The sequence below is a fragment of the Mixophyes fleayi genome, chromosome 4, assembly GCF_038048845.1.
Source record: "Mixophyes fleayi isolate aMixFle1 chromosome 4, aMixFle1.hap1, whole genome shotgun sequence".
In the NCBI taxonomy this organism is placed as follows: domain Eukaryota; kingdom Metazoa; phylum Chordata; class Amphibia; order Anura; family Limnodynastidae; genus Mixophyes; species Mixophyes fleayi.
In genome coordinates this window covers 246,012,187-246,036,834 of record NC_134405.1, presented here as the reverse complement: position 1 = coordinate 246,036,834, position 24,648 = coordinate 246,012,187, and the positions used below count along the sequence as shown (strand labels likewise).

At 40.4% G+C, this 24,648-nt stretch overlaps 1 protein-coding gene across 1 annotated transcript in view; it reads left to right on the top strand.

Annotated features, from left to right (window-relative positions):
• Positions 1–24,648, top strand: part of ARHGEF37 (Rho guanine nucleotide exchange factor 37) — a 93,643-nt gene that overhangs the window by 11,216 nt on the left and 57,779 nt on the right. Inside the window, exons 2-3 of the mRNA XM_075209608.1 lie at positions 23,081–23,302; positions 24,190–24,514. Coding sequence (XP_075065709.1) covers positions 23,081–23,302; positions 24,190–24,514 — 547 coding nt within the window. The remainder of the gene's footprint in view (positions 1–23,080; positions 23,303–24,189; positions 24,515–24,648) is intronic.

The following is a 24,648-nucleotide window of genomic DNA, read 5'->3' as shown; positions in this document are numbered from 1 at the left end:
TGCTGACACTTGTTCCTCAGTGTGGACATCTATTGTATCAGTATTCCAGGACAATAAAAATAAACTCTTCCTTTTGTTTCTCTTCTCATTTCCTCTCATCACTCCCAGCTTCTTTCTGCTTAATTCTCACTTCCCTCTACTCATTTCTCACTTCCCTCTGATTTCAGCACCCTCTCTATGGAGTCTATTTATTAATACCATGTGGTGACAATCAATATGGGGTTTATTTATTAAGATGCGATCAGTCACAGAAATAGCAGTTTTCTCTGCAAAATGGGCATCGCATAATTTATGATGGGTTCAACGCATTTCTCCTGCCATAACCCATTTAATGTTCCTCAACTTAGACCGCATATATCATCTATGATATATTACCTGTAATTTTCAATGGGATCCGGCAGAAGCCTCTCTGGCTTCGCTGGATCACTCACCCATGGAAGTGTATTGCACATGCACATAGCACTTTCACCATTCACTGGCAGCGCTAGGCTTTAGTAAAAAGTATAGTAAAAAGAGTTCATGGAGGAAGGGGACTTCGCTCAGGGCTCTCCGAGTTCCCACAGCATGGTAAATTGCAGCACTGTTTAAATATGCATCACTTCGATTAAGTGATCCATATTGATTGACACTGCACAACCTTAATAAATAGACGCATAATCATCATCATCATTTATTTATATAGCACCACTAATTCCGCAGCCCTGTACAGAGAACTCACCTACATCAGTCCCTGCCCCATTGGGGCTTACAGTCTAAATTCCCTTACAGACTCACAGACTAGGGTCAATTTATTAGCAGCCAATTAACCTACTAGTTTTCGGAGTGTGGGAGGAAACAAGAGCACCCGGAGGAAACCCATGTAAACACGCGGATAACATACAAACTCCACACAGATAAGGCCATGGTCGGGAATTGTACTCATGACCCCAGTGCTGTAAGGCAGAAGTGCTAACCACTTAGCCACCGTACTGTAAACCACCACTGTAATTTACTATGCTCTGGGAGCCCTGGCAAAGACACCCCTCCTCTACAAAGATTATTTGCTGTTGGCCAGCAACCTAACTCTGCCAGCAAATGGAGGAATTGCTATGCATATGCGCAAAGCACTGTCACAGGAGAGGGATTCAGCGAAGCTGGAGACGCTTCAGCTAGATCCCATTGTAAAATACAAGTAACATCACCCTGAGACGGTGTTACTTTGCCCTTCGCAAAGACAAGGTCCTGTGTAGTTATTAAAAATCTTCAACAGGAACAGCAGTCATGAAAAACTGCTGTTCCTGCAAAGACCCCTCTTATATCTTTTCTATGGTCACTATCACAAAGTGACCACCTTTTGAGATAGTGACCAGAGGGGAGAGCAGTAAGATACGGTGAGGGATCCAAAGATCCCTCTACCGCAATGCTGTCCCCATAGGGCAGAACTGAAAATTACATATACGGTAATGAATGCCAGCCTGTACATTATCGTATGTGTAAATACCTTTTCATTCCTTATTAAATTGCTGTAAATAGCAGTCCCCGCTCTGTATTTCGAACAAAATGCAAAGAAGCAGATATCTATGATATCTGCTGTGATGCACTGTTTATAAATTTGCACAATACTTTGATATATGTCTGTTGCTCGAAAACCCCTTAAAGATACAAAATGATTTTATTTACAGCACTATACACTGTTTATCCCCTCAGAATGCCACTCTTGCAACATTAAATGAGTGCAAAAAAATGTCACTCATTCAGTATTTAGGTGCCCCTGAAATGTTGGCACTCTAGGCGACATCCTTATAGCACTGGCCCTGGACTACCTCTAATTTGTATAAATATCTCTAAATGTATCTCTATGCTATAACCTCATATTTATTACTAAAGTAGTTTATTTATTTTTTATGAATCAATAAATGTTTGTTGTATGGCACAACAGCTCACTTCCCAAAAAATATTTCTTTCCTGGGAGGAGTCTAGACAACTGTGATATCCCCTAAAATCACATATAAAGATTTTCGTGTCTAAGCATATAGTGTCACAGTACACTAGTTACATAATATTCTCTTTGGCTTCCTGAAATATTGTCAGATAACATTAATATTTAAGGAAAACTTTGACAATATAAAACTAACCCTTGCTTTTCAACAATGTACTTGGGGGAAAAATATTAGTTGTGGTGAATAAAGGCTGTTTCATGCAGTTGTTTTATTAGATACTATATTATATTCCCCGAGGTGCGGTCATTCTGCTGCAGGTTACACAATCTGTATAGCCGGCTCAGCGATCTGTTTGCTGGGTGCAATGTGAGCTCAGCACCTGCTGGTCGCAGTAGTTCCCTCCCAGGCAGCGTCAGAATGGTAGAATCACTGAAAGCAGCATAAACAGAGCATGGTGCCAAGGAGGCTGTCCTTATTGTATTCATACGCTGCTATAGCCTCAGGTTCCGGACAGCTGGAGAAAGACCAGTCTTCAACCTTCTGGGGAATATCAGCTATTTAAAGGTAAAGGGGGTGTGGCAAGAATACATTTTGGGTTCTGATAAAAAAAAATAATCTGAACTATCATAGTGCCAGCAGCGCAACCTGTTCACTGTTTGCTACATCTATGTCTAATTTGTATGCAGGATCTAAGCGTAAACTGGCTTGTGTAAACAAATACCTATTAGACTATTGTTACTAGTAATAATCCTCGCCTTATCCCAGTGCTCTATTACGTTATGTAAAAGTATGGATGCCAGAGCTAGTGAACGAGAACGCCAGGCACTGTAATACAGGAAGTGATGATAGATTGGAGCAGGTGCAATCCAGCTCCTCGGTCTGACTTTATGACGAACAAATGGACTAAAACTTGACCTATATCTATTTTGGGCTTCTTGTATGTAAATTACTGTTTCATGCTGCTACAAAGACATTCCTAACTAGGCTGGGTCTTGGTTTGTAAAATATGTTTATAATACAAGAACAGTGGACTATCAACCTTGTAGCTAATAAAGATAAACTGATTTTAAGGCAGACTTGTCCAGCAGGGTTATTACAGCATACCAAATGATTCAGTAGATTAGCTGCAGGGCATAGGTCCCTATTTTCCATGTTCAGTCCTATGTTGTCCCTATTTTTCAATGCTGACCACCAAACACACAGTTCAGTATATATATATATATATATGTAAAATAAAGTGGTTATATATATCACTTTTTTTACATACATATATTTTTTTTTTACACGCACACACACACACTATATATATATATATATATATATATATATATATATATATATATATATAGTGTGTGTTTTTTTTACACGCACACACACACACACTATATATATATATATATATATATATATATATATATATATATATATAGTGTGTGTGTGTGTGCGTGTAAAAAAAAAAATATATGTATGTAAAAAAAGTGATATATATAACCACTTTATTTTACATATATATAAAAGGGCCCCCCCTAACTTACCTTAAGTCCGATCCCCTTCTCTTCTTTTTTTCTGCGCTGAGTCTCTCTGTTCTGCGCTCCTCCGTGCTGTGCTTGCAGTAAATGTTAGAAGTGACATCACTGCGAGCACAGCACGGAAGAGGGAACCAGGGAGGGAGCCCGATCGCCAGCTGACATGACCACGTGGCTGCAAGCTTTGCACGGCCCCTTGCCCGCAGGGCCCCCGGGCACCTGCCCATTGTGCTCAATGGAAGAGATGGCCCTGAATCAGTCCCAATCCAGTGAGATATGTACAGCATGGGGCCCCTAAAAAGTGAGGAACTTAGTCTTAATAAATCCAGTGGGATATGTTCCATAGTGAATCTCTGGCAGAGCATCACCTCTTGGTTAAAACCAGTCACATGTCCAGCTCCCAGGGTAGCCTCTTTTATCACCTCCTAGTCCCACCTTGGGAACTGCCTGCCCAGGGGAGTTGCAAATGGTCTCGATTGGTCGGCTTCTCACACTATCCAGCTCCCTTCCCTACCTCCTCAGGTGTCCTCCCTCTGGTGACCTCTGCTGGGTTCTGCTTCTGGCTGACTGTAAAGCTCAATAGTAGACAATAGGGAGCAAACAGAAGGAACAATGGTACCTTATTCACTCAACTCCTGAGGGTTAACTTTGGAGGTGGAATTTAAGCCCTGAAATGCTTTCCCATGGAGATGTTATATTTCTATACAATAACCTTTATATTGAGACAGTGTTCTGATTACAAACCAAATCTAAGCCACGCCTCATAACAATGAACATTTGAGACAAATGATAATTACCTTAGCTAACACAAGCGAAATGACTTCTGCTGTCCTTTTATTTTCACACAATATGGCAATATTCTTTCTATTTCTAATACATACATTATTGCAGAATATTGCAGAAGGTAATGGCAAGAGCAAATTGTACCTAATAACTTGAACTAATAATACACATAATACACCGATGCTCTGGTGTATATACTTAGACTGGGCCAGGGATTAAAATGTACATTAAACTGTGAGAATCAGGTGATGAATAAAAAGTTCTCAGTCCAGTAGCACCCCGTTTCATCACATAGTCAAAGAAAGCAACCAGCTGGAGGGACAACAACTAGAATGGGGGTTGTACAGACAGATGGGGTAGAAAGACAGGGGAGACAAGTTGGAGATGAGGAGAAAAGAACTATGGGGTAGGAGAGTGCTGGGGTACAGAATAAAGAGGTTGGAGGAGAAAAGAGAAAGCTGTGGTGAGCTTGAAGCTTGGGGCAAAAACTAAAAAGCTTTTTTGAGAGCGTGTCAGGAGAAAAAAGAAGAAGCTGGGTTTGCATTGTAGGGCAGGCATGTCAAACTCAAAACCCCAATTAGGCCAAATAATCAAAGTCTAAAATTGTGTGGGGCCGCAAGAAAAAGAAATGTCTCCTTTGCAATTTTGTCACCCACTACCATCACACTGTGCCCCCTTCATCAGCACACTGCGCCCTTCATGTTTCCCCTGTTTCACACTGCGGGTTCGAAAAAGTTGATGTTGTCTATAGCAACAAATCAGATTCTAACTGTCAGTTTGTAGAATGTACTAAACAAATAATAACTAGAATCTGATTGGTTGCTATAGGCAACATCTCCACTTTTCAAACCCACAGTTTAGTAAATATACCCCTAAGTGTTTTGTTTCATATAAAAGCACATGGGTAATAGACTCTAATTATAGGTTTTAAATATTTGTCCCTGGAAAATGTTTGGTATTTGTTAATTATAAGGGAGACATTATTGTTAGCTTTGCCCATACACTGTAATAAAATGACACTCAAGCTCAGCACAAATCTCCCGCTCAAAGCCCAAGCCCACTAAATTTGATCCCGTTTTCTGTTACCCCAAGCCAGCTGCCTGCTAGCCTGCCCCTGATCCACTGCCTGCCACCCGGAACCCACTGCCTGCCTAACTATGAAGAGCTGATGTGGGATCTTATTAGAATGTACAGCCAGTGCTGACTAGAGTGACGTTCATGTACATATTTATAAAGTACTACATCTTTTTACTTGTAAATGTCTTTATTTTTCATTATTGGCCACCTGCACGGTATTATTCCTATTATATGCTTTATGAAATACAATACTTACCATTTGTTTTTATTATCTTTACTTTAAAATATCCACTAACAAGGAGTATTTAAAATGATGAAAAAAAACCCACACGTATCAATACCTCCACTCCTTGCTCCCCTCTCCCAAGGCTCCTGGCCACTCCGATGGGAGTTGGACCTCCATGGGACCTTTACTAAACAACAATGGGAAACCATTTATATCAGTTCCCATCGTATGACCACACGCATTAACCACACGGAAATGCAAGTCTAACTTTTAAACCTGTTGCATCTCATGCCTGATAGGCTACACACTGTTTGGCTGTCCTAATCCAAATACTGTTGGCGCCAGTGCACTCAGGTGGCCGATGTCTTTCATACCTTTTGGGTGTGCCCCTACATCCAATCGATTTGGAAAGACGTCTTTGCATTAACCTGTGTTGTGCTTGGTGTCACAGTCGCCAGCTTTGGCGCTCCTCCATGTCTATCTGCCCTCTGTCCCCAAGCTTGACAGATATCTATTAAGCTACATTTTAATAGCAGCTACAGCTGCGATAGCCCAGAACTGTAAGTCGCTTGCCCCTCCCCCCATATCTTGAATCATCGCTGTGATCCAATACAGCTTTGGCATGGAGACCATAGACATGCCCTATTCCACATCTCCATCAGCTACCATTATGAAATAGTTCATGTGACATGAGTATGCTACTCGTGGTGCTCGGGGAGCTCCTACCTCCTTCTTGACCCCATCACCTGCAGCCTAAATTGAAATACCTCAACCTGATGGATAAGATACATACCAGACTCCCCGTTGGTATTCAGACCTTGCTTCCCCTGATGTACTTGCTCACTTTGTGGTGTTTTAATGCATGATTCTTTCCATTTAATATAATTGTGCTGTTTCATGTGAGTAACTACCCCCCTCCCCATACATGGGGATGTCCTGTGTACCCCTTTTTTTACCACCCTTTTTGCATTGTGTACTCCCTTATAAGCCTTTAAAAAACTTAAAAATCATTGATGGGGAAAAAAACCCCCACACACGTAACCATATAGTACCACATGTATCATTCTTTCGTGCAAGAGCCCAACAACATAGTGTCACTGGAAATTATTTTAAAATGTTGGAAACTATGGTAACTCTTTGATCTTAATGTAGTTGGTAAGGCAACAAGGCAACTTAACTTTAAGCCATATACTTTGGTTAGCCTGTGCTGGCTCTTATTCTGTATGTATAGACAAGGATAATGGTACTATTCATGCTAACCTTTTCTTGCTCTGTATGACGGATGTCAATTTCAGCATCTGTTTAGATTTGTTATAACTAGACAACTGTGTGCTTCCACTTGTCTTATATCTGCAACACACTGGGATCATTTACGAAAACTGATACCCAGCAGCCCAGAAATATATGTTGTAATCTTTAGTAACTGATCTGAATTTGTCATTTTTCAAGTAGTATTAAAAAATGGAGGCTGATATTTGGTAGCTTGAAGTAATATCAACCTTTGCCTGTGCACCATTTTCATAAATGTCCCCAAATATTCACAATGAGTTCTACTTATTAAAGTGGCTGTGCTAAGAAACGTTAAAGGGTCTATTTATTAAAGTGCGATCATCCATTAAAATGGAGAAAACAGCAGATTGATATGGGGACTGTGAAGTTCTGCAATTTATTAAGCTTTGAAGAGCTTTGCTTTTTGCAACATGGTAATGCCACCTCAGTATGGTGTTACCTGTAATTTTCTATGGCATACCCATAGCACTTCCTCCATTCACTGCAACGTTAGGCTGCCGGTAAATAGCAAAACAAAAGTTTGTGCTGGAGTTGGGACATCGCTGGGGCTCCCAGAACAGCCTCAGTATGTTAAATTACAGCAGTGCTTCATTACGGCTGCGATTTGCAAAAAGGAATAATCATTGTCACTGCACTGTTTTAATAAAGACCCAATAGTAGGTTATGGCAGGAGAAATCTTTGGTTTGTCCTGCTCCTGCCATTTATTCTAAACTGCTGTTTTGAAACAGCAGACAATAAATGGTGTCCGCACTTATTCGGTTCCTGGCACCCTTATTACAGCACACAGTATTTACAGCAAGTGCTGAGTGTTGCTTCCTTGTTTGAGGAGGGAATACTGTAATGTCGCAATCTCACACATGGTCAGATAATTTACTTGGGACTATGTACTACACAGGGAATGGAGGTAACCTTATGTTTACCTTCAGATAGATGCAGTTGCACTTAATTAAATGTGCTGTCTGGTGAGTAATTGACCAGGATTCTCTTTCTGGGATTTCTGAAAACACATTTTTCATGCGGTATTGGTGTATATCACAAAACGTCCAAAAGTGCCTAGAAGCATAAACCCTTCTTACCATTCTGCTGAAAGAGCACAGTGCTGGGCCGTTTTATCCCTCAGGAGGACACCAGATTAGGGTAGCATTGGACCAAATGCAAGAAAAACTTTTTTATTTTGAGTGGACTTATCCTTTTAGTATTTTACTTTTTTTATTTTTACTATGTGCAAAGGTTTAGTGCATTAAAAGTGGTTCTCTGCTCCCTTTGACACTTTTTATTAAAGTCTTGGCATCATTTATAAGCTTAATGAGAATTGACTGAATGTACAATGTAAATTTTTTTTAGATAAAGTGCAGTTTTTTCATGTGCAGTTGAGCCTATGTCACTGCACCGCACAATGACATTTTCCTTTCTGATAGGATAGGATTTAAAGAAAACATACCCTGCCATATGGCAAAATTACTGTACTATCGGTAATAGTGCATACTTGCCTACTTTTGGAGGCAGCTGTCCGGGAGGAGGTCCGTCGAGGGGGGCGTAGCCACGCGTGGTGCACTGTTAGGCTCCGCCTCTGTCAATCTTGGGCATTTTTAGCCAATCGCAGCAGGGGTCGGGACAACAAAGCTGCGTTTAGCCCTTCCCCCACCACCATCATAAAGAACGGCAACAGCTGAATCCAGGATTTCTGCCTGCTCTCTCGGGAGTCCGGGAGAGCTCCCAAAAATTCGGGAGTCTCCTGGACATTCCGGGAGAGTAGGCAACTATGTAATAGTGTGCAGGCCACATTACTTTCACAAGTAACTTGGCCACTTGAATTACCCCTATATGTAGCATTTGTTTTAGGGGAACCTACCACACAAAATGTTTTTCTAAGCTCCCTACACTAGGGGAAGAAAAAAGTGCATCCTCTGTGTAGGATTGGACCTGCTTCCTGGGGAGTGGGTAGGCTTTCATCCAGCTTCCCTGTGTTGATAGGTATGGGAGCTGTGATGTAAGATAACAGCCGTCCATAAGTGGGCAGGATGATGCTATTAGCATGGCCATGCCCCCAGGACACGGACAACATTGGAGATCTCCCGGAACGGTGATCTCCAGTGTTGACAAGTATGCTTTAAGTGTAACATTACCTAAAATCTTCTTTTTAAAATAGGTAACAAATTAGCTTTCTCATTTATTCTATTGTTTGTTTCTTTCCAGAATAGTTATTTATTTATTTCAACCAAGCAAGTTGTGGGAGCTCTGATTTTGTTTGCTGCTATTTAATTTAATTTACTACTAAATATACAGCTGTTTTTGTTTATGTGACAGAAAACAGTTTCCATTGCAATAAAAGAAATTACAATAAAAAAAAAAAGTGCTATAAGTGAACGTTACCCAATGTCATAAAATTAGATAAAGACAGTTCATAAATTAGGCAAGCACCTAAATAGGAGGATCACTCTCCGAGTAGTGTTCCAAGGTTTTTCAACTAAAATATAATCCACAGGAAGGAGAAGTACAATCTGAAATAGCTATACATTATGAAAATATAGTAATGACCATCAATAATATTTATTAGAACTATAGTTAAATGTATAAATTGTACTCAGATGAACACAATACTCTGCCCACTGGTTTCTGCCAATTGCGCCATGTTCAAAAGCTGATATGGTCACACACCCACTGAATTACTGTGAGGTTGAACTGTGCATATACATTCATATGTATCTTTAGGCTCAAGCCTAAAGCTGGGTATACGCTAGAGAACATTTCTTCCGATGTGATATAATTAACGATTTTACCAAGGACTGAATGTCCTGATCAGCATGCCTATTAATCTGTACACACTTACAAGATTTACCTTGAGACCTGTGCTCTTCATCTGTCATAACCATCACCTGAAAAGATTGTGACTCTGCAAACTCTATTGAGATCTGCCTAGACTGCTGGTCGTGAGTGCGCACACACTGCAGAATTTACCAGACATCGTTCCATAATTTTATAGAGATTTTTAGTCCAGTTGTAAAATCAAATGAAATTATACAATCCTCTTTGGTATGATAAAGCATGATCGTGGGAGCGTACACATTAGTGCAATATCGGACCTAATATTGTGAGATTGGAACGAAAATTGGATGCAAAACCTGTAAGGGTTTACTCAGCTTAACACCTGCATCTGACAGCACCACTAGCGAAATATATGGGGAGATGTTATCATTATCTAACATGGGTGAGCTACAAGAATATGCAGAGTTGGCCATAAAAAAGAGAGTAAATTACTCTTTAAAAAGAGCATGGAAAATTAGCATATTTCCTCCCATACACATCTCGAGATGCCTCCGTCTCCACATTAACAGCATATGCACCCGGTTTACAATAAGTAATCATAACCAGTCAGTATTTGTAACTGCCCTTTATCAGGTGCAAAAGATACGCCTCCTAACAGGTGTATATGCGTGTTTTGACAGGTCTGCATGAGTCGTCTTTACTGTACTCGGCCAACATTAGAACACCCCTTCCCTCCCTCTCCCACTATTCCAAGCGCGGGCAGGCTTAGGTACCAGATTTGCACAAGTCTGCACATGAGTTTGCCCACTTTCTTGGCATGCACAGACCGATTTCACTCAAGGTATGTCCCACTATGCATTGGCCTCTATGCATTTATGTGCATTTATCTTGGGAAGGAGCACATGGCTGTCAGTAAGCTCTCATAATATGGATAAGAACTTCTTTTATTGAATATGTCAACCTTAACGCATTGTTTTTTATTTGCATTATAGTTTTTCATAATATTAAATAGTAATACGCATGCAGGAATTATAATGATAATTACATTAAATGTATAATAATGTGGGCATGTCTCTAAATTGCTTAGAAAATGTGTGTGTCTGTTTTCTGGCATTGAATAGGCTGTTTGCTGAATGTCCTGTTTGTTATCCCGTGGCATTGTGTAACAATGTCCTGTTGTTGCGATGACTCATATCATAAGGCTTTATTGTGGGGTGGAAGCTGAACGACAAGCCACACCAGTTATTTCTTCTGATCCTGCCCACAATAAAAATTCCATTTACTTTATACGAGATTATAAATCTACTACAGGTAAGGAGAGCACTATATCTCTTACATTCCAACAAGTTACATCACATATACAGATTTTCCAAACCTCCTAGCATGATGATAATTGAGTAGCCTTTGTTTGACTGAATGCATAAGATAATTACAGACCAGTATGTCTATTCATTATACTGCAAATGAGTTCTGCAAGCAGTTGTAAAGAAATCTTTATTTACTCTAATGTTGGATGACTTTGCACTGCTTCTTATGAATTTGTACAAATTAAGTTTTTTTTTCCCCCACGTGGATATGTCTGTTGTTTTTACAAAGCAAAATCTTATGGGCATACCTTTAACCTTTAAGAGAGTTTAATCAAATGCTAAATGTTGAACACAAACATGATAGTCATTGCACAAACAAGCAAACAATAATTGTAAGTTATCAAACAGAGATCTGTTTGGATTTGATCAGGCAGAATGGGAAACTGACTCTCTTTGCTGTTTAATTTTATATAGATTAAGTAAATAGTGCACATTTTAAACAAGTTCCAGATTGTTTCCTTTTCTATTTTGCAGATGGTATAGTTAATTAAAACTGCAATCTCACAAGAGCACACACCACATCAGAAATGTGGTCTCTATGCATTTTACCTGTGCAAATAGGACTTTATAGTATTCTTTTCAGTGTTTTTAAACTAGTCCCTTACTGCTCGCACCATGATCCTAAATGTTTTGTTTACTGTAGTGAAAATTTGTCAGATTACATTAAATTGTTAACATTTCAAAGAATTTTTGAGACGGTATCAACATTAGGGTCCTGATTCATTGAGGATCTTAACTTGAGAAACTTCTTATTTCAGTCTCCTGGACATAACCATGTAACAATTAGGGATGTGCACCGGCGACTTTTGAGGTCTCGTGTTTTGTGTTTTGGATCCGGATTTTCGTTATTTTTGGGGTTCGGATTTGTCTCGCAAAACACTTGACGAAAGGTCTCGGTTCGGATTTAAGGTTTTGGATTCGGATTTTTTTTGAAAAAAACATAAAAAGTTTAAAAATCAAGTTTTTGGGCTTATTTTCACTCCTAGGCTATTATTAACCTCAATAACATTCAATAACAAGCATTTCCACTAATTTACAGTGTATTCTGAACACCTCACAATATAGTTATTAGTCCAAAACGTTGCAACAAGGTATCTTTCTGGACTGCATAGAGGAGTGGGTCACCACAATATATATTAAAAACCCTGAACTTTTATGATTCGCACCAATAAATGTACCTGGACTGCGTAGAGGAGTGGGTCACCACAATATATATTAAAAACCCTGAACTTTTATGTATCGCACCAATAAATGTACCTGGACTGCGTAGAGGAGTGGGTCACCACAATATATATTAAAAACCCTGAACTTTTATGATTCGCACCAATAAATGTACCTGGACTGCGTAGAGGAGTGGGTCACCACAATATATATAATAAGAAAACCATCAACTTGTTTGATTCGCACCAATAAATGTACCTGGACTGCGTAGAGGAGTGGGTCACCACAATATATTAAAAACCCTGAACTTTTATGAATCGCACCAATAAATGTACCTGGACTGCGTAGAGGAGTGGGTCACCACAATATATATTAAAAACCCTGAACTTTTATGATTCGCACCAATAAATGTACCTGGACTGCGTAGAGGAGTGGGTCACCACAATATATATTAAAAACCCTGAACTTTTATGATTCGCACCAATAAATGTACCTGGACTGCGTAGAGGAGTGGGTCACCACAATATATATTAAAAACCCTGAACTTTTATGATTCGCACCAATAAATGTACCTGGACTGCGTAGAGGAGTGGGTCACCACAATATATATAATAAGAAAACCATCAACTTGTTTGATTCGCACCAATAAATGTACCTGGACTGCGTAGAGGAGTGGGTCACCACAATATATTAAAAACCCTGAACTTTTATGAATCGCACCAATAAATGTACCTGGACTGCGTAGAGGAGTGGGTCACCACAATATATATAATAAGAAAACCATCAACTTGTTTGATTCGCACCAATAAATGTACCTGGACTGCGTAGAGGAGTGGGTCACCACAATATATTAAAAACCCTGAACTTTTATGAAACGCACCAATAAATGTACCTGGACTGCGTAGAGGAGTGGGTCACCACAATATATATAATAAGAAAACCATCAACTTTTATGAATCGCACCAATAAATGTACCTGGACTGCGTAGAGGAGTGGGTCACCACAATATATTAAAAACTCTGAACTTTTATGAATCGCACCAATAAATGTACCTGGACTGCGTAGAGGAGTGGGTCACCACAATATATATAATAAGAAAACCATCAACTTGTTTGATTCGCACCAATAAATGTACCTGGACTGCGTAGAGGAGTGGGTCACCACAATATATTAAAAACCCTGAACTTTTATGAATCGCACCAATAAATGTACCTGGACTGCGTAGAGGAGTGGGTCACCACAATATATATAATAAGAAAACCATCAACTTGTTTGATTCGCACCAATAAATGTACCTGGACTGCGTAGAGGAGTGGGTCACCACAATATATTAAAAACCCTGAACTTTTATGAATCGCACCAATAAATGTACCTGGACTGCGTAGAGGAGTGGGTCACCACAATATATTAAAAACCCTGAACTTTTATGAATCGCACCAATAAATGTACCTGGACTGCCTAGAGGAGTGGGCACTGGGCACCACAATAAAATATATAAAAAACCTTCAACAGGTCTGCATTACACTACACATACGGCTGCTCCTCCATCCTCTCCATCATATACATGTTGGAGTTTTAGCGTGTGACAACCTCTTGTTTTTGATAATGTCAGTGCATTTTGAATATTTTTCAATTTGCCCCACACCACTGAATGTACTTTATCTATGATACGCATCTATCTATCTTGACTGCGTAGTGTGGTGGCCCCGGTACACAATTTGGTACCGAGGCCACAATATAATTAAAAAACCCTCCACGTGTCAGAATTCCACCAAACAAGTATCTGGACTGCGTAGTGGGGTGGCCCCGGTACCCAATTTGATACCGGGGCCACAATAAAATAAATACACCCTCCACGTGTCAGAATTCCACCAAACAAGTATCTGGACTGCGTAGTGGGGTGGCCCCGGTACCCAATTTGATACCGGGGCCACAATACCTCCTCCAAACATGGTACAGACAATTCGTCATTGAGATCCCATCAAGTATGTTAAAGACAGACAGGGTCCAAGTGTTATTGGTTGACTTTGTAAACCAAAAAACTGTCCCTGTTGCACATAGTCGTGCAATGAAGACTGACTTTTTCATTTAAAGGCACCATCTTTCAAGTGTAGTGTTTGTAAGTCTAAGTCATATTATACTTTTGGTAAAATTGGTTTATTTTGTTCCTCTTTATGGTAACTACTAATAGAATTAAAGTATTAAATAGAAGCGGCAGTTCCTCTTTATAATAATTAGTAATAGAATTAAAGTATTAAATAGAATTAAAGTATGAAATAGAATTAAAGTATTAAATAGAATTAAAGTATGAAATAGAATTAAAGTATTAAATAGAATTAAAGTATGAAATAGAGTGGTATAGAGTTGTAGTGTGGTATAGATAGAGTGGTCCCCACAATATAATAATAAAACCCTCAACTGGTCTGAATTCCACCAAACAAGTATCTGGACTGCGTAGTGTGGTGGCCCCGGTACACAATTTGGTACCGAGGCCACAATATAATTAAAAAATTGGGCATCAACTGTCACCGTTGTTTAATATCTGATACACCTAAATATGGACTGCACAGTGGAGTGGCCCCGGTAGTAAATTTGGTGCCGGGGCCACAATACCTCCTCCAACTTCCAAGTGTAGTGTTTATAAAGACAGACAGCGTCGAAGTGTTATTAGTTGACTTTCTTAACCCTAAAATTGTCCCTGTTGCAAATATTCGTGCAATGGACAGTTACTTTTTTATTGAAAGACTCAAGCTTTCAAGTGTAGTGTTTATAAAATATAAACAACAATACAGTAGTTTTAGAGCACGTCAATACCTCTTGTTTTAAATTATGACACGGCATTTTACTTTTGGTTTAATTTCTTGAATTTTTTAAAATTTGGTTTTACTTTTTGAACATGGCAAACGACTGTTGATTGGTCATATAATGCCAAAAAAAAAGTTCCAAGATGGAATTGTCCTTGGGCCCTCACACCCACCCTTATGTTGTTGAAATAGGACATGCACACTTTAACAAACCAATCATTTCAGCGACAGGGCCTACCAAACAACTTTGGCTGAAATGATTGGTTTGTTTGGGCCCCCACACCAAAAAAGCTATTCATCTCTCCCTGTACAGACTAAACAGGCTCTACTGAGGCAAGATGTCGTCCTCATCCTCAACCTCTGATTCCTCTCCCCCTACAGTGTGTACTTCCTCCTCATCACACATTATCAATTCGTCCCCGCTGGACTCCACAACCACAGGTCCCTCTGTAGTATCTGGAGGGCAGTGCTGTACTTCATTGAGGAATTGATTATTCATTTTTATAAACATCATTTTTTCAACGTTCTGAGGAAGCAACCTCCTTCGCCGCTCACTGACCAGGTTCCCCGCTGCACTAAAAACTCTTTCCGAGTACACACTGGAGGGGGGACAACTCAGGTAAAATAGAGCCAGTTTGTACAGGGGCTTCCAAACTGCCTTTTTTTCCTGCCAGTAACAATATGGACTGTCTGACATGTCTACTTGGATGGTGTCAGCAAAGTAATCATCCACAATTTTTTCTATTGTGACAGCATCCAATGCAGCGAGAGTAGACATGTCTGCAATGGTTGGCAGGTCCTTCAGTCCGGACCAGATGTTATCAGCATCCCCGCCAGTGCCTCTTTTGGGAAAACTGAGCTTTTTCCTCGCAGCCATAGATGTGGAAGAAAATGAGGGTGGAGCTGTTGGCATGTCACGGTCCTCTTCAGAGGACAATCTCCTGACCAGCAGGTCTTTGCACCGCTGTAGACTTGTGTCCGCCGGAAACAGAGACACAACATACGCTTTAAACCGAGGATCGAGCACGGTGGCCAGAATGTATTCCTCTGACTTTAAAAGAGTGACCACCCTCGGATCCTGGCAAAGCGTACGAAGGGCTACATCCACAAGAGCTACATGCTTGGTGTAATCGCAATGGCTTACCAGCTCCTCCCTCACTTTCTCCAGCTGCTTCTGCAACAGCCTGATCAGGGGAATGACCTGACTCAAGCTGGCAGTGTCGGAACTGACTTCTCGTGTGGCAAGTTCAAATGGCTGCAGAACCTTGCACAACACGGAAATCAGTCTCCACTGCGCTTGACTGAGGCGCATCCCCACTCCTTTGCCTATGTCGTAGGTGGCTGTGTAGGCCTGAATGGCCTTTTGCTGCTCCTCCATCCTCTGCAGCATATAGAGGGTGGAGTTCCAGCGCGTCACAACCTCTTGTTTGAGGTGATGGCAGGGCAGGTTGAGGCTTTTTTGATGTGCCTCTAGTCTGCGGTAGGCACTGGCTGAATGCCGAAAGTGTCCAGCAATTTTGCGCGCCACCGCAAGCATCTCCTGCACACCCCTGTCACTCTTGAGGTAATGCTGCACCACCAAATTAATGGTGTGGGCAAAACATGGGACGTGCTGGAAATTGCCCATATTTAATGCCCGCACAATGTTACTGGCATTGTCTGACACCACAAATCCCCATGAGAGTCTAAGTGGGGTAAGCCACTGGGAGATAATTTCCCTCAGTTTCTCTAATATGTTGTCAGCGTTGTGCCTCTTATTAAAGCCTGTAATACACAATGTTGCCTGCCTTTGCATGAGCAGCCATTTTGTAGATGCTGCTACTGATGCAGCTGTTGCTGTTGCTGCGGAAGGGGATGCATCTACCCAGTGGGCTGTCACAGTCATATAGTCCTTCGTTTGCCCAGAACCACTTGTCCACATGTCCGTGGTTAAGTGGACAGTGGGTACAACCGCATTTTTAAGAGCACTGAGGACACTTGATCGTACTTCTCTGTACATTTTTGGTATCGCCTGCCTAGTGAAGTGGAATCTCGAGGGGATTTGGTACCGGGGACACAATACCTCCATCAACCCTCTAAATCCCACTCCACTGATGGCGGACACCGGGCGCACGTCTAACACCAACATTGCAGTTACAGCCGCAGTTATACGCTTTGCAATAGGGTGACTACTATCGTATTTTGTGGTCATGGCAAACGACTGTTGGACGGTCAATTGTTTTGTGAAAGACTTAGCGGTCTTACGACTTCCCCTCTGGGAAGATGACCGACTAACAGCAGCAACAGCAGCAGTGGCAGTAGTAGGCGTACCGCTGCAGGATTCCTCGGATGAATCCCGTATTGAGGAGGACTCAGTCTGGCTGCTGACTTGGGCTGCAGGACTGAATCTGATGGAGATTGTGGAGGAAGTTGACGAGGAGGGTGTTGCTGGTGTGTATCCAACTGGACCACGGGATTTAGGTGTCCCTGTACCGATGAGGGTCCTAGCCCCAGTTCCTGAACTAACCACTGAACTATGAAGGTTATTCAGGTGACGTATAAGGGAGGATGTTCCTAGGTGGGCAAGATCCTTACCCCTGCTTATTTGAGCTTTACATAAGCTACATATGGCCATACATTGGTTGTCTGGATTTGGATAAAAATAACTCCAGACCGAAGAGGTGCATTTTTTGGTCTTCTGACCAGGCATGACGATGGGCTTTTTCATCCCATGGACATCAGCTGTTTCCCCCCCTGGTGCCTCATTTACAATAACCACATCACCATCCTCATCATCAAGTTCCTCCACAGCGCCAGCTACATCATCAATAGCCTCCTCCCGAGCCACCTCTTCCCGTACAGTGATGGGAAGGTCAGGCTTGACAACCACCAACATCCTTGGACTCGCCTTGTGGATTTGTGATAATTTCTCTTTAGAAGGCAGAGTTGTTTGCTGTTTTGTTGCTGACAGCATAACTCTCTTCAATTTTTTGTAGGGGGGGGAGGAGGAGGAGGGCTAAGATCCGTGGGTGAAGCTGAACCACTAGTCATGAACACGGGCCAGGGCCTAAGCCGTTCCTTGCCACTCCGTGTCGTAAATGGCATATTGGCAACTTTACGTTTCTCCTCAGATGATTTTAAGTTTCTCTTTTTGCTACTTTTTCTTAACTTGGGCTTTTTGGATTTTACATGCCCGGTACTACGAGATTAGGCATCGGGCTTGGAAGACGACGTTGATGGCATTTCATCGTCTATGTCATGACTAGTGGCAGCAGCTTCAGCATTAGGAGGAAGTGGGTCTTGATCTTTCCCTACTTTATCCTCCAAATTTTTGGTCTCCATTATATGTAGCACAAGATACTGCAGAATGTGTGAACTTGGTAATATTGCAGTACCAATGGACTTATACTGCTGTATTGGTTTTGCAAATTTGGTTATAATTATTATATATTTTTTTTTTTTTTTTACTTTTTTTTTATTTTTAAAAAACTTGGGAATAGTGGGGAAATAACTATGCCCTTAGAAGCACAGAGCACAGGACACAGCACCACTGGACTGAACAGGACACGGCACAGGACCCAGCAGCACTACGGAACTCAGCAGGACAGAGCACAGGACACAGCACCACTGGACTGATACTGCAGAATGTGTGAACTTTGTAATATTGCAGTACCAATGGACTTATACTGCTGGATTGGTTTTGCAAATTTGGTTATAATTATTATATATTTTTTTTTTTTTTTAAATTTTTTATTTTTTTTTATTTTTTAAAAACTTGGGAATAATGGGGAAATAACTATGCCCTTAGAAGCACAGAGCACAGGACACAGCACCACTGGACTGAACAGGACACGGCACAGGACCCAGCAGCACTACGGAACTCAGCAGGACAGAGCACAGGACACAGCACCACTGGACTGATACTGCAGAATGTGTAAACTTTGTAATATTGCAGTACCACTGGACTTTTACTGCTGAATGTGTGAACTTGGTAATATTGCAGTACCAATGGGCTTATACTGCAGGATTGGTTGTGCAAATTTTGTGGTAATTAAAAAAAATTAAAGTAGTTTTTGGTATTTTTTTAAAAAACTTTTTTTTATTTTTTTAAACACAGGGGAATATTGGGGAAATAACTATGCCCTTAGAAGCACAGAGCACAGGACACAGCACCACTGGACTGAACAGGACACAGCACAGGACCCAGCAGCACCACTGACCTCAGAAGGACAGAGCACAGCACACAGCACCACTGGACTGATACTGCAGAACACAGCACAGCACAGCACAGCACAGCACAGCACAGAACTAAACAGCACAGCACGAGATCTACCAGGACAGAGGACCACCTAACACACCCTCCCTCTACCCTGATCAATGCCCGAGTGAAGATGGCGGCGACTAGCGGGGAATTTATAGGATCCGAGTATCGCGAGATCCGACAACGGGATTATGAGTCAGAGCCTCAGTTTCACATTTGAATTTGGCGCCAATACCCGGATCTGTCTCGGATCCGACTCGGATCCGCAACGTTCGGGTGGGCTCGGATTTCATAAATCCGAGTGCGCTCATCCCTAGTAACAATGCAAGGGGTGCAAATTAGTATTCTGTTTTGCACATAAGTTAAATACTGACTGTTTTTTCATGTAGCACACAAATACTTGATAGCTTATTTGCACACTGAAATTTAAAGTTGATATTTGTGTGTAGATATTTGATATAAGTCCTGTAATGAGAGGATGTAATGAGGATGGATGGGAGACGCAGATCTTGTGTAGAACGGAGTTTGCGAGTTGGGAGATATTTTGAGACAAGAGAGGAGATGTATGTTGGTGCAGCTTTGTTGATGGCATTGTAGGTTAGTAAAAGTATTTTATATTGGATTCGGTAGAGAAACAGGCAACCAGTGTAGAGACATACAGAGTGATTCAGCAGAGAAATAACGATTTGCAAGGAAAACCAATCTTGCCGCTGCGTGCAAAATAGATTGTAGGGGTTTGAGTCTGTTTTGGGGAAGACCAGTAAGGAGGGAATTGCAATAGTCAATGCGGGAGATGATAAGTGCATGAATTAAGGTTTTTGCAGTGTCTTGTGTGAGATATGTGCGAATTATGGAAATGTTTTTTAGATGTATATAACATGATTTAGATATAGAGTTGATGTGGGGAACAAAGGATAGGTGTGAGTCAAGGATTACACCTAGGCAGCGAGCTTGTGGGGTGGGATTTAAGGTCATGTTATCAACAGAGATAGAAATGTCAGGTATGCTCTTTTTGGTGGGTGGGAATATTATTAACTCTGTTTTAGAAATATTACGTTTGAGTTGGCGAGAGGACATCCATGATGAAAATGGCAGAAAGACAGTCAGTTACACGGGACAACACAGATGTCGAGAGATCACGAAAGGATAGATAAATTTGGGTATCATCTGCATAGAGATGATACTGAAATCCAAAGGAACTTATTAGATTTCTAAGAGAAGCGGTATTGATAGAAAACAGCAGAGGACCTAGCACTGAGCCTTGCGGTACTCCAACTGATAAAGGAAGCGGAGCAGAGGTGGCCACAGAGAAATTAACAGTGAAAGAGCGATTAGAGAGGTAGGATGAGAACCAGGACAGGACAGTGTCTTGAAGCCCTAGGGATTGCAGCGTTCGTATGAGAAGAGAGTGGTCAACGGTGTCAAATGCAGCTGAGAGATCCAGGAGAAATAGGAGAGAGTAATGGCGTTTAGTTTTAGTAGTGATCAGGTCATTGACAACCTTAGTCAACGCAGTCTCTGTGGAGTGCTGAGAACGAAACCCAGACTGAAGAGGATCCAACAGGTTGTTTGCGGAAAGGAAGTGTGTGAAGCAAGTGTAGGCAAGTCTCTTAAAAAGCTTGGAGGTGCACAGGAGTTGAGAGATGGGACGGTAATTTGAGAGAGAGTTTGGGTCGGAATTTTGTTTTTTCAGAATAGGAGTAATCACTGCGTGCTTGTATAGTGATGGAAAGATACCAGTAGAGAGCGAGAGATTACAGATGTTTTTTGGGGGTCATTGGCTCTTTAAGAAGGAATCCACAATAGATGATTTGTATGAACATGGATAATTTATCTTGAAAATATGTGAATTTGTAAATGTTATTAGGCATTTATAAAGGGGTTATATAGAGTAGTGTTAAAATTAGTGAAAGTGCCAGGTCTAATCTTTCTGAAATTTTTGCATATTTGGAATCTATGGCTGTGTTATTTTGAATGCCAACCAGAGAGTTTTTGAAAAGAAGATAATGATTTGTAGGAGGATGGCTAGAAAAATGCTTGTCTCTTACAGGTGGGTTTTAAACACCCCGATGTATTAAAGGCAAAAGTGCTGATAAGTTACCCAAAAGTGGTGTTTCATCCAGCAAAGCATTCAACATGTTTGAAACAGTGATTTCACACACCAACTGCAAAATAGCCTAGACAAAAGCGGTGGTTGTGAGAGGTGAGATTACTAGACACCACAGACGTGTGAATTATTATGGCAATCATTATTTAATGTTTATAGGGCCAAAATTAATTAAAATTAATTGATGGGGCAATTTTTATTGTTCAGTATATTTAGGGGGGAATATTATTGTAATAAATTATGAGGCCAAAATGAATGTATAATAATATTTAGGGACAATACTATTTGATTGGTAATGGGGGCAATACATATTATGATGGGGACAACACTTATTATTTAATGTGCACCATTTATATTGCACAGGTGTGACACTACAAGTACCAGCATGCGCATGCTGGCACTTGTGGTGCCATATAATAAGTGTTGTCCCCATCATAAATCATTATTGCCCCGCTTAGAAATCAAATTTTGATTTCACATCTGGTTCCACAAAAATAATAATATGAGGAAAATCACCATTGTTCAGATTAGTTTTATTTTTAGGTTGCAAGTCAGTGATAAACTTTCCTGATTCATTATGGTGAGATACAAGGAAGTTAACCAGGACACATATTCTCATAGTCACTTTTAGCCAAACCTAGTGCACCATGCTTCATTTTCTCTTTTGTAATAGAAGGATTAGTATTTAGATCAGGCCTGTCCAACCTGCGGCCCTCCAGATGTTTGTGAAACTACAAGTCCCAGCATGCCCTTCCAGCTATCAACAGGTTGTCTACTGGCAAAGCATGCTGGGGCTTGTAGTTTCACAACACCTGGAGGGCCGCAGGTTGGACAGGCCTGATTTAGATTATAAGGTTGAGGCTCGTATTATTGTTGTTGTTATTGTCGTTGATTTGAAAGATATCAAGATTTTGGTTTTGGACATGCTGAGCTATAGGTTGCGTTGAAACATCCATATGTAAATAGTATTTTTAAAACAAGAGGCCCTCGGTCTTACAAGGACTCCATGGGGTTTATATCCTGTTATAGAGCTCCCCATCTCCTGGTGAGTCTCGGGCAATTGCCCATTTAGCCACAGCCCTTCCTTGATCTGCTTAGTAAAATAACACAGAATTGCTCACTCATGCAAAAAAAAAACAAACAAACAAGAAATGGTAAATAATCTCAATATTGATCTGTAAACAAAATATTCATTTTGTGCTTCTATCTGTTTACATTTTTAAAAAAACGAATTTTGTTATAATTGATGCCTGAATTTAATTAAATGCCTGCAAGACCAAAGTCATGATTTTTTTTTATTGGACAGGCGTTTAAAACACTTAAATCTAATTTGCAATAACTGTTTTTTTAGCATTATTATTTTAATGATTCATATAATAGTTATTACTTCTTTAGTGCACTGCAAATAGAGGATATTAATTTTTTTTTCCTGCTCTGTGGAAGGTCATGCAGAATAAAAAATACTTGAATTTTGTACCAGCTCCGAACTGGCAAAGATCAGTTTTTGTGCCGTTCTTGTCGATCTTATGGAATACACTTTTCACTTGCACTGTGGTGGAGAAGCACATTTCTATGTGCTTTTCTTTAATCGATTTAAGACAGAAACGTGGTTAAACTCAGCAGTATTTTAGGCTGTAGTAAAAAGTTTAATAAAAGGGGTGATTCTAAATTGTTATAAGGTTGGACAATGTGATTTGCATTGCACATCCTGTGAGCTTTGTAAATGAGGTCCATTGTGTGCAAATAATAATAATCTTTGTATTATTTGACCCATAACATTACAATGTTATACAATGCTCTCTTACACTCACAGGTCGGTTGCTCTTGTAGAGAGCTCATCGTCAGGTGTTTCAAGGGTTATAGACAATTCTCCATCCAGAATCGAAAGCTCTCCAGAACCTGAAACTGTATATGATGAAGACCATATATATGACACGTCTCCATTATTTGTGAGGAGTGATTCTGACCAGCTGTACCAGGATGTCAGCAGTGTGAATGATAGTGACGATCACTTGACTTGTGGTTATCCACTCGGGTAAGTCACAGATCTTAATAAATGCATTCAAAATATTGTTTGCATCTACTTTCTGTTAAAAGGACCACTAAACCCTATAATTAAAATGTTCAGATATGGACCATGAGGTAAATACATAGTCACGTGTTAACTTCCCATTTTGCAACAGACAGCAGAAGCTCCCCCCACAGTGTCCTGACGAGATTTGAAGCAGGTCAAAAAGCTTAGAATGTAATCCTTTAGTTAATAGTGACATCACTGGCTGTGTGCCAGTGTATAAATCAACTGATCCACACAGTGCATTTTTAGCAAACAAGTCTGCCAAGCTGTCAGTCACTCTGTGTCTGCTTTATTAAGAGACACTTCCCTTCTTACATCTGCAGATGGGTGAAAGAGATCATAATGGACTTTATAAGTATAATCTCTCCATTATTCATATTGGTAATACTTAGCCTTTTAGATATAATACTGTCAAAGAGGGACATTATCTTCTCTTTAAATGTCCGCAAGGTTTAAATCACACTTACAAATAAAGCATGTTCTGTTTATCTCACAATAAAATAAATAATTCGGTTGCCTCTATAAAATTAAACATTTAAAAATACATGTCAACTGTATTAAAAGATTAGCAGCAGCAAGATATTATGGTTCAACAATGTAAACGATTGACTGCATATTGGCCTATGATTTCTTTCCATTGCACATTGTAGACAACATCCTCACATCACAAATTGAGCAGGATTTGAGTCTGCATTCTGATTCTGTTAGTAATAGAGTGTTATCTTCTGAATACCTTGAAATGCTTTCTATTATTATATGTGTCTATTTGTGTTATCATGAAAAAAAACCCCTTACATTTAACATTGTTTCAGATCATCTAATAACTATAGATTTTCTTTCCCATGCAGGTTCTCTGAATACATGGATGAAACTGCCATACAAGGATCTGAACCACTGTCAAGCTATGGATCACATGACCTAAAGACATGTTCTCCTCCCCAGAGTGGTTCCACGTCACCTGTCCAAGGCAGTCCCTGCAGTGTGCACAAACGACCAACAGGAAGCAATATGTTATATGAAAATATCCCCCAGAATGAGGAGCCGCTGTATGGTGATGTGGAATATTTGCCTAGGACTGCAAACAAAGCTGTAGAAGAACTGATAGTTACAGAATCATCATACGTCCATTCGTTACGTCTTCTCACTTCTCACATTCAGCCCAAACTGGAGGAGGTATTAGAAACTTCCTATACTAATTGCACATACTTAACTTTTCTGTCATATGTCATTGACTATTTCAAAGAAACATTTTCCATTTATGACCATTAGCACAAATTTCTGCATCTGTGTTGTCCAACACTGTTTGT